Source organism: Meriones unguiculatus, chromosome 12, assembly GCF_030254825.1.
Source record: "Meriones unguiculatus strain TT.TT164.6M chromosome 12, Bangor_MerUng_6.1, whole genome shotgun sequence".
In the NCBI taxonomy this organism is placed as follows: Eukaryota; Metazoa; Chordata; class Mammalia; order Rodentia; family Muridae; genus Meriones; species Meriones unguiculatus.
Window position 1 is genome coordinate 91,814,171 of NC_083360.1, and position 13,458 is coordinate 91,827,628.

General features: G+C 47.1%; 1 protein-coding gene across 3 annotated transcripts in view; it reads left to right on the plus strand.

Moving 5' to 3' along the window:
* The window catches only part of Eml6 (EMAP like 6), a 225,456-nt gene that overhangs the window by 196,448 nt on the left and 15,550 nt on the right, over window positions 1-13,458 (plus strand). For all 3 annotated transcript variants that reach the window (XM_060365115.1, XM_060365114.1, XM_060365113.1), the window contains exons 29-31: window positions 8,466-8,544; window positions 11,686-11,815; window positions 13,203-13,301. In XM_060365115.1, coding sequence (XP_060221098.1) covers window positions 8,466-8,544; window positions 11,686-11,815; window positions 13,203-13,301 — 308 coding nt within the window. The remainder of the gene's footprint in view (window positions 1-8,465; window positions 8,545-11,685; window positions 11,816-13,202; window positions 13,302-13,458) is intronic.

Consider the following 13,458-nt stretch of genomic DNA (forward strand, 5'->3'; position numbering starts at 1 on the left):
AGGTCTTGAGGTCTTCTCCTTATCTCCATCCGTGCAGATGGCTAGGGTCAGGAGGGGCAATTACATTCTGCTGTTCTCTGGAAGAGTACTGAGAAAATTCAAAAATATAAGTTATAAGGCTAGTCTGATTCTTTCGGAGGTCGACCTTTTCTGTGGGATTCTTGGCTTCCTGAAGGTTAGTGATCACAGTACTACCATGTTAGGTGGCTGGCACTGTACCTTGCACCTAGTAGGTGGCTGCCACAGTAAGTACCTTGCACATAGCAGTAGCTTGTACAGTGCTGTGCACATAGTAGGTAGTAAGCAAATGCTTCTTGAATGAGTAAGTGAACGAATCTGTCCTCCAGAGCTCTGCAGATCTGCTCTTTTGTCAGTGACCGCTCCTACTTTCATTTTATTAGCACCTGTGACCTGTCTTGTCGGTGGGAGATAGGTGACTCATGTAGAGTCTGAGGGTGTCTGGTGGTAGGGAGAGCTCCATTAAAGGATTTCATTTTATTTTAAGATTTTATTTATTTATTTATTATGTATACAATGTTATGACTGCATGTACACCTGTACACCAGAAGGGGGCACCAGAGCTCACTATAGATGCTTGTGAGCTACCATGTGGTTGCTGAGAATTGAACTCAGAACCTCTGGAAGAGCAGCTGGTGCTCTTAACCTCTGAGCCATCTCTCCAGCCCTTAAATGATTTCTTTATCTACATATTAGAATTTGAAATGCTTGCTTGTTTCTGTGTCACAAAAGGCAAAAGGAACTGAAAATATACATGTGTTGCCATAACCATCAATCTACTTCATACACAAAGATACCCTATCAGCCAATTTGTGATGAACAAAGAACATGCTAGACCATTTTCATGTCTGGCAGTGTTAAAAAATACAGGAAAGTTAGACACATTTCCTTGAGTTCAAGCAAATCACCATATATAGGCAATCTCAGGGTTTTTTTTTTTTTTTTTTTTCGTTAACCTTTTATGCTATGTTTGGAGAAGGATATCTCCTGGGAGAACCTGCCCCCAATTTCGGAAAAAAAAAAAAAAGTGTTGCTTTAATCAGTAGCTGTGTGGGGTTTTCAAGCCTGCCAGAGGAGGGATGAAGCGGGACAAGGCTCTCCTCCGTGATCATGTCGACTGTGAGTGAACAGCCTTGTTGGCTCCGTGGGCCACACAAGAAGCCCTTTGTCCTGCTTCCTCAATAGCTGCTCTGTAAGCTTGTATTGTTGCAAAGAACTAACAGTCTTTCTAAGCAAGTGGTGCAGAATAGGCCATACTGAGACCCCTGCACGCTGCTCAAGCCTCACTAGAGGCTTAGCCTAATAGGCAGGGGGTTTTGAGATCTGGCCATACTCCAGCAGGAGGGAGGATCCAGCATTCCTGCCCCATTGGTGAGGAGGGAGTACTCAAGAGCTTGCTCCGTGTGGAGTCCTGTGCTTGCTTATGTTTTGCATAAAAGCTACCTCAGCCCTCCCAGTAGGAGAGTGACTTTGTGTAAGCAGGCGCTGTCCCCAGAGACTTTCCGTCTGGCCTCAGCTCTCCTTCCTCACTCTACCATAGAGTCTGTGAAAAACCTGTTCTCCTAAGTACTCTGAGCAAGTAGGATGTAGCCAGATTCTTGGGTCTTGGTTGGTTGGTTGGTTTTTCGAGACAGGGTTTCTCTGTGTAGCCTTGACTGTCCTGGACTCACTTTGTAGACCAGGCTGGCCTCGAACTCACAGAGATCAGCTTGCCTCTGCCTCCCCAGTGCTGGGGTTAGAGGCACGAGCCACCAAGCCCTAGTGTTTTGGTTTTTTTTTTGTGTGTGTGTGTTGCTTTTGGTTTGTTTGTTTGTTTGTTTTATAAAGGTAGATGGAATGAACTGAAATTAAAATATCTATTAAACCCTGAAATGCTAGAATTAATCATTTCTAAGTCCTATGTTTTGGTGGATGATCACCAAAAAATGGAAAATTGACTTTTATATGAATTTAATGCTGTTTTCATAATTTTTTTCTGCAAATCTCTTGCTTTTTATGTTAGTTTGAATCAAAGTGTAACTTTTATACATAACTGATAATTTATAAAATTAAAACTGCCATGCATTACAAAACAGTCAGGCTTTTCCAGAGGGATAAGACATAAAAAGCTAGAGGTAAAGTGCTCGTGTGTGGTTTTAATAATTAGTGTACCCAGGAAGCCCTCCTGTGTTGAAAGAAACTTATTACTCTCAGAGATTGGAAAATAAAAAGCTTTAGAACAGGGTAAGAATTCTCTGTCACAGGGAAGCAGCTTTCAAAAGCTGTGACAGAATTGCATGTGAGTCTTCTGTGGTCTCTGAATACGTGAGACTCCATCTGAAGGGTCTGGTGACAGTAGGGAGAGTTAGTCTCCCTCCTGCTGTGTGGTGACTGCAGAGAAGCTGACAGTGCATGCAGTATGGACAGCAGGGTGCTCCTGTGAGTGAGTTTAAAGCACACAGATCTGCTCTGTCCTACCCACAACTTTGAAGTTTGTGCAGCACCCCACCCTCCACACATACCCACTCTGCCACCACAGCCTGCCTCCCTACCCCTGCTCCTGTGTCTGCGGAGTTTGCCTGATGGTCACCTAGCTACCTGTGCTGCTGCCATGCCGTGGTGACAGTGACACCCAGAACTCTCTCTTTTTGCAGCTTCATCTACTTCTCTAGATGCCGTCCCCAAATGTTTTTTTACATCCTACCTCTCCTCTTTCCTGTCTCCAAAATCTCCTGTCAAGGCAGCTGCCACGGGCAGAGTGCCACATTGCCAGCTGCACCCGGGCTGTCCACACTGCTGTTTCCATTCTTCTCACGGGTGGACTCTGCTCTCCGGCTCCAGCCAGCCTGTTGCCCTTGGCATTCTTGGCAGATGCCTTTTCTCTGCTGTCACTGACAAAGCAGAAGCCGTGGGCACAGCTCTGTCTTGGCTGTCCTCTTTTTCTCTTCTGTCATGCCTTCGCTTCCTAGACCACTCACCTCCTTTCTCCTCTTCTCAAAGGAAGTGAGTCCCTCTTCCTGTTCAGACTGGACCTTCAACTGGAGATCCCTGTCTGTCCATGTCCCTCCTCCTTTCTTCTGCCTTTGTGTCCTGCACCACTTCCTCATAGCTGGAGTCACATTTTCAGCCAACAAGCATGTTCTGGTCTTCCCCACCCACATCTAATTCCCTTCTGGGAAAAGCAGAGCCGTTGGCTCGAACATAGCTCTGTCTTCCTGCCCTACCCCTTTCCCTTTTCATCCAGGTTTCGCACGGTCCTTCTTTTATCCTCTGTTCTGTCTTATCTACCGTCCACTGGCTGTTCTAACATGAGACCATCCTTTCCAGGCCCCCAGTCCTCCAAGCCTATCTTTGTTATACTTGAAAAAGGGCCTGTTTGTGTAGAGTAGCCATGGATAACAGAAATAGATGATCTACATCCAATTATTTTCATATGTATGATTGCTCTAGAATCCACGCTGAAAAGGTTCTGAGGTGGTGAGATTATTTTAATATATTTTATTTAAACCATATATGAAAACATAGCAGGGCGTGGTGGCACAGGCCTTTAATCATTTGGGAGGCAGAGGCAAGCAGATTGCTGTGAATTCAAGGCTAGCCTGGTCTGCAAAGGGAGTCCAGGACAGCCAAGGCTACACAGAGAAACCCTGTCCTGAAAAGCCAAAAAAAAAAAAAAAAAAAAAATCTATAAACTATAATCTGTGTCACTGAGTTAGTTTACATTTTTTAAAAATGATTTTACAACTGGGATTGGTGATGTCCACCTGTAATCCAGCTTTAGGATACAGAGACAGGATTTATCATTATTCAACACTAGCCTTGGCTGTCCAGTAGGGTACTGTCTCAGGCAGAGAAAGGAAACCCCTGTTTCGCTGGGTCTGGAAGTCTTGCTGTGTGTTTACAGTTCCAGCACACCCTAATTCAGAGCACCCGCAGTGCAAGTGCTCAGTAGCACAACAGTCATCACTGTAACAGCTTCCTTTTAAACAACTTTTCAGGGTTAGACATTTAGCTCGGTGGTAGAGCGCTTGCCTAGCAAAGCGCAAAGCCCTGGGTTCGCTCCTCAGCTCTGGAAAAAAAGAATTCTTCACTTTCTTGTTCCCTCATTTGCTGTTTGTCCTCACTCATTTTTGGCTCCCTTGCCTCTGCTCTCTACCTTCTCCCTGATGAATCTTGCAGGCTTCATCCTCTCATCCTGGGGTTCCCAGGGTCATAGCTCGCCATTGCTCAGGTAAAATTGCAGTTGGTGTAGGCTTCTTACATGCTGACATGCCAATTCTGTAGTCAAGACTCCCCCTCTGAACCTTCCCACTGGTGGTGCCGTCATCCCTAGAAGCTGACTTCTGCTCAGAATCCTGCTGGGGTTCCATCTTCTACTTCCTCCTAGAAAGCCAGTAAGCTACAGAGCTCAGTGCAGCCCCACGATTCCCCTTTCCTTCTCCACTGCTCCGGGTCAGTCCTGCCTTCATCCGCTGCGTTAGTACAGAGGCCTCTTCAACAATCCGCCCTGTGCTGCAGAGTCGTCGCTGTGATGTTCACTCGGCCTTCCGCCATTCATTTGAACCCCGCGACACTCTGCGGAGTAGGCGTGTTGTCCGAGGGAGGCTTCAGGCACGTTTTCAAAGATGTTCAAAGATGGCAGGCTTTTTCAGGACACCCATGGCTCTTCCCAACTCTGCCCTTCAGTCCATTTCAGCACTGATCAGCCATCTATATCGGCAGTTCTCAACCTGAGTGTCGAACCCCCCTTTCACAGGGGTCACATATCAGTTATCCTGCATATCTGGATATTTACATTATAATTCATAACAGAAGCGAAATTAGTTATAAAGTAGTGATAAAAATAATGTTGTGGTTGGGGACACCACCACCTGAGGAACTGTATTAAAGGGTCACAGCATTAGCAAGCATGAGAATCACTGCTCTAGATGATTCTGGAAGACATAGAAACAGACCTAATAGAATGTTTTAATAATATATAGCTCCTACAGTTTTGTAGATTTTCTCTAAACACTGAGACTATGGTAGAGAGATTTCATATTCTCTCTTTCTCTCTCTTTTTCTCTCTCTCTCACTTTTCCTTCTTCCCTCTGTCTCCTCCCTCTATGTCTTCTCTCTGAAATGTGACTCCTTTTCTACATATTTATAAATACTACCTTGTGTTTGGGTTTTGCTGAATCCCAGAATCCTATCCATGAAGTAATCTTGTGGGGAATCAGTTATAAAATGGACTTCAGATCCAAGTGATGAATGCGGCTGGGTTTTCCAAGACATTTTGAACATTCTTGGAGCATTTTCTGGCCCATCTTGAAATCTAAACCAGTTTACATTTCCTCTAAGAACACTTGCAACATCGAACATTGTCCAGCTAAAAACTAAAAACACCTTCAAACTTGTGTTCTGCAGCAGAGGGAAGCTAGCCCTCCTGCCCACAACCTCTTCTCAGCCTTCCTTTCCGGCCAGCGCTTCCAGAGCGTCTTCCTGGCTGCACGAGCTTCTCTGGTCTCTGGTGCTCAGGGCATTGTGTGTTCTGCCTCTTCCCCTTCTGTCAGCCCAGCACCTTCTGGAGGGGACAAGGAAATAGAGAAAAAAAAAAAAAAAAAAAGACTGCTAAGTCGTGCCTCCCTTAGGGCCTTCATGAGGTAAGAATGTATGTCAGGATAACGCTCCACACACTGAGTGAATCTGAGCTTTTTCTTCAGCATCCAGGCCAGTAGGAAGTAGAACTGACACTGCACTGACCTTTCTGTTGTCCTTCCTTGCCCACAGATTATGCCACAATCTAAGCTAGATCTTCAATAGCCTGTTTCCCTCCCCTAGTCCTGGGCCAAGGACTAAGGCTGCTGTGTTACTCAGCAAGTCACGCACGGTTGTCCTCTGGGGATCAACCCCCTCGGCTTTCTTGCTGGGCTCCTTCCCTCAGCACATTTCCTATGATGGAAGTTCCTTTACCTTGAGTCATTTCAAGGCCATCATTTCTTCTTTGTCTTGGTTCCTTCTGCCCCCATCACCTTTACATCCCGGTTATCACCATCAAATCTGTTGGGACCCTTACCAAACTCCAGGAGCACTAATGGTGCTCCTAGTTCTTCCTCCCTGAGCCAAAATAAGCAACCAACTATAAAGAGTATTTTAGACCAAAAAGTTTATGTTCTTGTGTCCTCTGTTCATTTCCACCTTGGCAGAATTTCTCAGAGTGGCATCTCCAGTAGGAGCTAAATCTGGAAGGATGTGCTGAAAAAATGCTAAGTTTTTGCCAGCAACTCCCACGTCTGATTTTTAGAACACTGTTTATAGAGGCTGGGAAGGAAGCTTTTAATACTTGTATTGTGTTTCAACTTGCTTTCCTTTGGAGGCAGGGAATTGTCAAGTAAGTATCCACAGCACGCTGGGAAAGCTCGGTGTTCGGTGAATGCCCAGTGCCGTGTCACTAAGAATCCCCGAGCAAGCGTGCGCGGTCGGTGCTGGAAACGACCGAATCTGCCCCGTGTAGGTTCCTCCCATCGCTCCCCTCGCCTCCACTTGTGAAACATACAGCCATAGACCGTGCTTGTGAGCTAAGAAAGACACACTCTGAGGCTGCTTTACTGCTTAGGGCTTTAGGGGTTTTGTTCTTTAACTGAGAATAAAGATGACAAAAAGCATCAGATTGCCTTTCTGTGTATATATGCAGCCTCATGCATATATAAGCACAGTGTTTGCGCTTGACGCATACTCTATTCTGTATAATATGTTGTATATTATACAATCTGTGTGCACCCTGGAACTGAGCCCCGTGTCGAATCAGCAGTTAGGAGCCATGCTGTGGTTCCAGCACATTCTTGCTCCCACCGCAGCCTCTGGCCTGCTTTTGTCTACACTTAAACATTTTTAGGCAAAAGAAGAGATCCTCAGATTTTATTTGAGAGTAACACTAAAACAGAAGAAAGCGAAGGTGTCCTGGGAAGTGATGGTGAAAGCACAGGAAGTGTCTGTTGAAGGAACTGGCACGCCCCTGGGGATTTTGCTCCATCTGATGGTAATGATGTCAGCTGGGGATGTCATTTGCAGCGATGTCCTCTCTCCCCATTTTAATGCTATTTGGTCCAATTACCACTTATGATTACATAACATGTTTTGATTGCAGAATTTCCAAGAAAATAAAGGTACCTTGTTTCCCCTGCACAAAAATCCATTAGCTATTCCAGCCAGCAAGCGGACCTACTGAAAAACCTGAGAATTATTAGGCCAAATTGAGTCAAAATTAATTTGGAAACAAAGCAATCCATTGTGCCTAGCTCCACAAGACGCCTAAGAGGATGTCATTTTTCTGACAATGAGCCTCTCCCCGAGCACACTCAGAAATAAGCAAAGTCCCAGACCTGAAGGCATGAGCCCACAGGAAGCACGGACAAGCTTCCTTTTCTCTCCCCACTTGGTAGGCGCTCAGTGCAGTTTGCCCGGAGACCCCGGGGCATGACTTGTAGCCTGGTACACCCTTTCGTTTCTGTTTTAGTTCTTGGCTGGCATGCTGGGGAGCATGGTTTGTGCCACACAGGAATGTCATGCTTGTGCACTAGTGTGGTGTTTGCTGCGTCCGTAACGCGTACTAAGTTTCTTACTTGCCTTTGTTTTCTGCTTCCAAGGGGATCAAGGTAATTCTGTCTTTGTGTCTTCTCTCAAACACTGACTGGGGGTGTGGGACTTGGGGCCAGAGCGGCTGCAGGCCTCCCTTCTCCCCTCCCCTGCAAAGATTGCAGAAGTCTGACTCAAGGGAACCCAGTGACAACTGGCCTACTTGTATAGGGGTCCTTTAGGGTTTCCGCCTAGAAAAATCTCTGAGACTAAAAAAAAAAAAAAAGCAAACTTTGGTGTAGTGACAGCAGCTTAGCACAGACCATAACCCTGAGTTGCAGAGCAGGAGGCAGCCCTTTCTTCCTTTTTACCCTTGTGTCTGTGGCCAGACCAGCCTGGTACTTTTCACAAGGCCTCCGGGCCTGTGCCAAAGCTTGGCTTCTGAGTCCTGCTACACAGCAGGCTTTTGACCACCTGATTCTGAGTCACACTGGCACATTCCTGTTTGAGAAATGGCCAGCGAGGCAACGGAGCATGAACTCTTCTCCTCATACATCAACTTGTCCTTAGTTTTAAAGTGAGCTCCTCTATCCAGGGGTTCTTGGATCCCAGGAGGTTGTGGGATATTGGGGAAGTGGGACTGATGCTATGAAGATGTATGGTATAGAGAAACCCAGCTCTGCCCTGTGAGGCCAGACCCACACCTGCAGTGGGACAGGTCATATTTCAAGCTAGTGTTCCTAATGGGGTGGTTGAGGAGAGCAGGACAGAACAGTCCCTGGTGGAAGGCCCTGAGAGGGGAGAAGAGCAAGGACCCTCCCTGGCTCTGGCTTTAGCTAGCTGCTGGGCAAGCAGCCTTTCGTTCAACCCTGCATTTCTTCTAACTTGTGCATTTCTTCTAACTTGTGTTTCAGACCACCTGTTAGCCGGGCAGCTCCCCAGCCTGAGAAACTCCAGAAGAACAACATCACCAAAAAGAAGAAGCTGGTTGAGGTGAGGAGGTTCAGCGACCGCGCTTTTACCTGGTGCTCTGACACTGCCAGGTGACCTCTGCATTCACCCGACCTAGAGAGACCATCAAATGGACCCAAATGGTTCTGTTGGCTCCCTGGTGTCCCCATCTCCATTCTGTTCGGCACTGTACCCTCTGCTCCATCCCCGGAACCAACATTTCATCTACTGGGTCACGTTCCTTCTCCCTCAGCCTTGTCACCTGGCCTTGCCAATCATCACTAACTATAAAATTCATTGTGTCCCTTAAACCTGGCTCCATTGCCATATACACTCTACCACCTGGGACCTTACACACTTTTTCTGGACAAGAAGGAAATGGGCAGGCAGCACGTAAGCCCTTTCCAAGAGCAGGTGTTGTATTTTGTCCTCAAATTTCTCCTGTAGTTCTCACAGGAGCTGGGAACTGTTACTTTCATTTGCAAATGTGGGCTCTTTAGGGATGATAAAGGAGTGGGAAGGGCTCATTCCCAAGGTTGCCAGTGAGGGAGGAAGATCTGGGCTTAGAGTGGGTCAGCTCCAGTGGCCTGCTGTTTTCACAGACCTATGCCCCAGAGTCCTCCCTTCAGTTTTCAAGTCTTTTATGCCTTGTGCTGGCTTTAATTGTTAGGCCTAGCAAGAGCCTAAATATAAGAAGGTATGAAGAGAACTCAGGAAACAAATCATCCATCGATGCAAAAACGCAAGAGACTCTTCTTGACCATTGCAATGGGGTCACCCCTGCTGGTCAGCTAGGAGTGGCACCGGGAGACAAAGACCTTAGGTTTTTAAAAAGCAGAAGGCGGGAATCTCCTGGGGTTGCTATCTTGGCAATTTAGGATTGGAGGAGGTGTTTAACTTTTAAAATAATTGGTTGGTTCTGGGCACCCTTAGGTCCAGTCAGTCCTGCCGTAAATATCTGATCTCCAAGTCAGTTTGGAATTTCTTGTCACATGAGGTATAGCCACAGTTAAAGATGGGAGAGTAACTAATTTATCCCGTGTCTGTTCTGAGGAATGGGGGTTACAGACTTTGAATCAAAGGTCAGGAGCTATGAAGGAGAAGGATTGGGGTCGTTTGGCCTGGTTTTCAAACAAAGCCCATTTCACAGGCGCCAATTGGTGATTTACTCTTCATTTAGTAGGGATCTCTGCTTGTTCTCTTCCTTATCTCTGCCCTCACAGATGGCTGGTGGCAGGAACTTTTACATTCCTCGGCTCTCTGGAGAAGCACTAAAAGGCTTTAATTAACATAGGCCTAAAACTGTAGGTTATAAGGCAGTTAAATGAAACATAGGTTACAAAGTTAGTCTGATTCTTTCAAATAGCCAAAAGATCCCCGCATTGCCAGTGAGAGTCATGTTCATGGTTTAAAAAACCTCAACCAGAGTGACCTTCCCAGCTCACGACCTAGAATTCCCTTGTAACTAAAATCTCCAACCCCAAACACACCTAGTCTTCTCCAATGATCTTGAACTTTGAAGTCCTGTGTTTTAATTTCCTCAGCTTGGAATGGACCTCTCATTTCCCTACACTGTAGTTCTTCTGGACCTTTCTCTGGATGATGTCAGTGGGACCTTCGTCTATAACGTCCCCCATCCTGACCCTCCTACCCAGCTCCACCACACGTTCCACGGGCCTTGGTACACAGTCGCCTGCCTTTCTCCTGTCTCTGTCTGCCTCGGCTGAGATGATAAACCCACACTGCTGACAGAATTTTACTCTTTTGGAAAGGAACTTTTTGGAGACGTTTGTTTTGGAAGATAGCTCAGGTCTGGAAGTGCAGCTTAGTTTCGGTAAAGATGGGATCCAGCAGTGGAAGGGCCATCAGAAGCTGGATGGTACCTAATCTTCTGTCCAGCAGGAACTCATGGGTCCCTGAAGTGGTTTTTCTCTAAACTACTGTCTTTAAAAAAAAAAAAAAAAAAAAAATTATCATTTCTACAACATTCTGCCTGCATACCAGATCTTACTTTAGATGGTTAAATAAGCCACCATACAGTTACCTGGGAATTGAACTCAGGACCTTTAGCAAGGGCAGCAAGTGTTCTTAACCCCTGAGCCATCTCTCCAGCCTGCTAGACCCCTGTCTTAAGCACTGTAAACTATCAGTACTCCCTCGCACCTGAGTTTACAGCTCTTCGGGTGGTTAGACTACTTAAATTGGCCACACTTGGGTCAATTGGCCACTGTATGCGGGCAATGTCCCATGCTACATCCATTCCTGGGAAGCACTTTGGGGAATCTGGGGGTGCGAAGAGCTTCATTTAGCTGAAAGGAGGAGAAGGGCTTTCCAGGTGAGGGGGTGTTAGAAAACGAAGTTGTAATGCTAGGAAAGCCTAGCGTAAATGGGCTAAGGGTAGTTAGCTTGTCCCATACGCTCAGAAGATGGCTGGGTGTGTGGGCAAGGCTTGTTGGAGTTTGGGCCTTATCCTAGAGGCAGAGAAAGACAATGAAAGCTTTTCAGTAAAGAGGTGCTATGGCATTTAAGAGAGATAATCTGATGCTTACAGTTGGAAGCCTCAGATACAGTAAGGGCCAGAATGGGAGAACCAGGAGAATTAGGACTCCCACACTCTAAACCTGCTGTCCACTAACCCAGGGCCAGGCGTGGAGCAGCCCAGGACAAGTGTGTTGAATTGATCTGACCCACTGCTCTTTGTCATAGAAGATGAGACAAGTGAAAAACTGGAATCCAAAGTCGTGTCTAGTTGCTGGGGGAAATGCAACTGTGCAGAAACTTCCTGGGGCAAGTCATAACCAACACGCTGGGCGTGGCTCAGCTCCCCAGCAGTTAAGCACTCACGGCGCCTGTGGGACCTGCTCGTGGCAGTCTCTGAGACACGGGTCAGCTGACCTCAGGAATGAATATCTGTCAGCGAGTAGATGTGGCACTCGTAGGTGACCACTGAAGGCCGTCCAGCCTGTACACTGGGACTCACCCGAAGAACCCAGAAGTCCCTTTGGTTTACTTAAGGAGATCACTGTTACCTAGCATTTCAGGGGACTCAGAAAAGAGCTGTGTTTTATCCTCAGCTGGCCCGGTGCCTTCAATGGTATCGGCTACACAGAGTGTTCCTGTGATAAGTGTGGCTACTCATGCACATTAACCTCTAAGGATGACTGTTTGTGTGTGCGCGCGCAGGAGCTGGCTCTGGACCACGTGTTTGGCTACAGAGGATTTGACTGCCGCAACAATCTGCATTACCTTAACGATGGCGCCGACATCATTTTCCACACTGCGGCTGCGGGCATTGTGCAGAACCTCTCCACAGGTAGTTGCTGGGGGAAGCCACCACGTGCCTACCCGTGTGTGTATTTCCCCGCTCTTTCGTTGCCCCAAAGCTTTTCCCTTAGAGCCATTCTACCTTCCTCCAGGCTGGTATCGCTCAGTCCTTCCTTACAGTGCCTCCTCGCTCTCGGATCCAGGCCTCCCACCTCTCTGGCCTCCGCTTGAGCATAGTGTAGACACTGCAGGGAAGCTACTGTGCTTCTGTAGATCCTCTGTAGTGAGAGGGAGGAGAGACTGGGGAGGAGATGGCGGGTGGAGGCAGAGAAATGAGGCAGAAACCAAAACTGAGAGCCAAGCAGCGGGAACCAGTTTCCAGCTCTCAAAAATGTGGTCCTCCTACTTCAGCCTCCCGAGGGCCAGAGTTAGAGGTGTGTGCCACAGGGCAGAGCTTGTTTCAATCTGGAGCAATATTCACTGAGAACGTGTCATTCATAGAGAAGTCCTTGGTGCCCTCAGCCAGGAAATCACATTTAAAAGGAAAGTTAGAAGACCAGCTTTAAAAGCAAACATTTCAAACAGGCTGTAGCAGGCCCGCACCCGTCTTCACCACCAGATCAGAAATGTCAGGCATGTCTCTTACCAGCTTCACAGCTCATGCTCTCTGCTGCATCCACGTAATTCATGTGTGGATTTGAAGAGTATAATCACTGGGTTATTTTGATTTTTCCTCCTCAGTACTTTTAGGCACATGCCATGATTTCAAGAGCATTGTGCCATATTCCCTTGTTTGTCGACGCTACCACTTGGGCATTTGAGCAGGTTCAAAAGCCCTTTAGGGAGTGTGGAAACCCACTTCCTGCAATAGATGGTGAACAGTTTCCTACTGTTCCTTCCTGTGAAATAGTTTGGCTTTGGATGAAGCTTTTGATCTGTGCCATTCAGGCACCCGGGTAGACAGGTTCCTGTTAGCAAGGACCCCGCAGGCAGTGCCCCTTTGTGCCAATGTTGCCACTCAGCTCAGCGCAGCATGACCTTCAGCACCATTATTTTCAGCATCCCTACCCCCTCTTTCAGATGAGCGGTGGATGCTGGGAAAACACTGATGTTATGCCAAGGGGCAGTCAGAACATGGACTTCATGGTTTAGTCTCTGTCTGTGTGCTGGACTCCCACAGGCAGGAGGACAGCTAAGGTGGACTGTGGTTATATCAGGAATAGGCACCAGCTTTTGTCCTTCCAGACCTACAGCAGAGCTCGTGAAAGCTTTTAAAAGATCCCTCATGTCCCCAAGGACAATTCTGACATGACAATCTGGGTTTTCTGAAAACATAATCTCTTATGAGGTGTTTCCAGATTTCCCAGTCAGCTTTGTGGCAGTTGTGGAAAGCCCTCAGATCCCACTACTCATTTCCCATGATCCCTCTCTTCTAGGCAGCCAGAGCTTCTACCTGGAGCACACAGATGATGTCCTCTGCCTCACAGTGAACCAGCACCCAAAGTACAGAAATGTGGTGGCTACCAGCCAGATAGGTAGGGCGCCTTGCTGGCTCCTCAGTGGCTCTTCCCGAGATACAAGGACTCTGGTCTGTCAGTACTTTCAGGAGGGGGGTGACCTAAACTTTTTCTTGCTGATGTCTCCATTAATTTGGGGGGAGGGGAGGGTCTTAAAATATGTGTTTGTAACTTG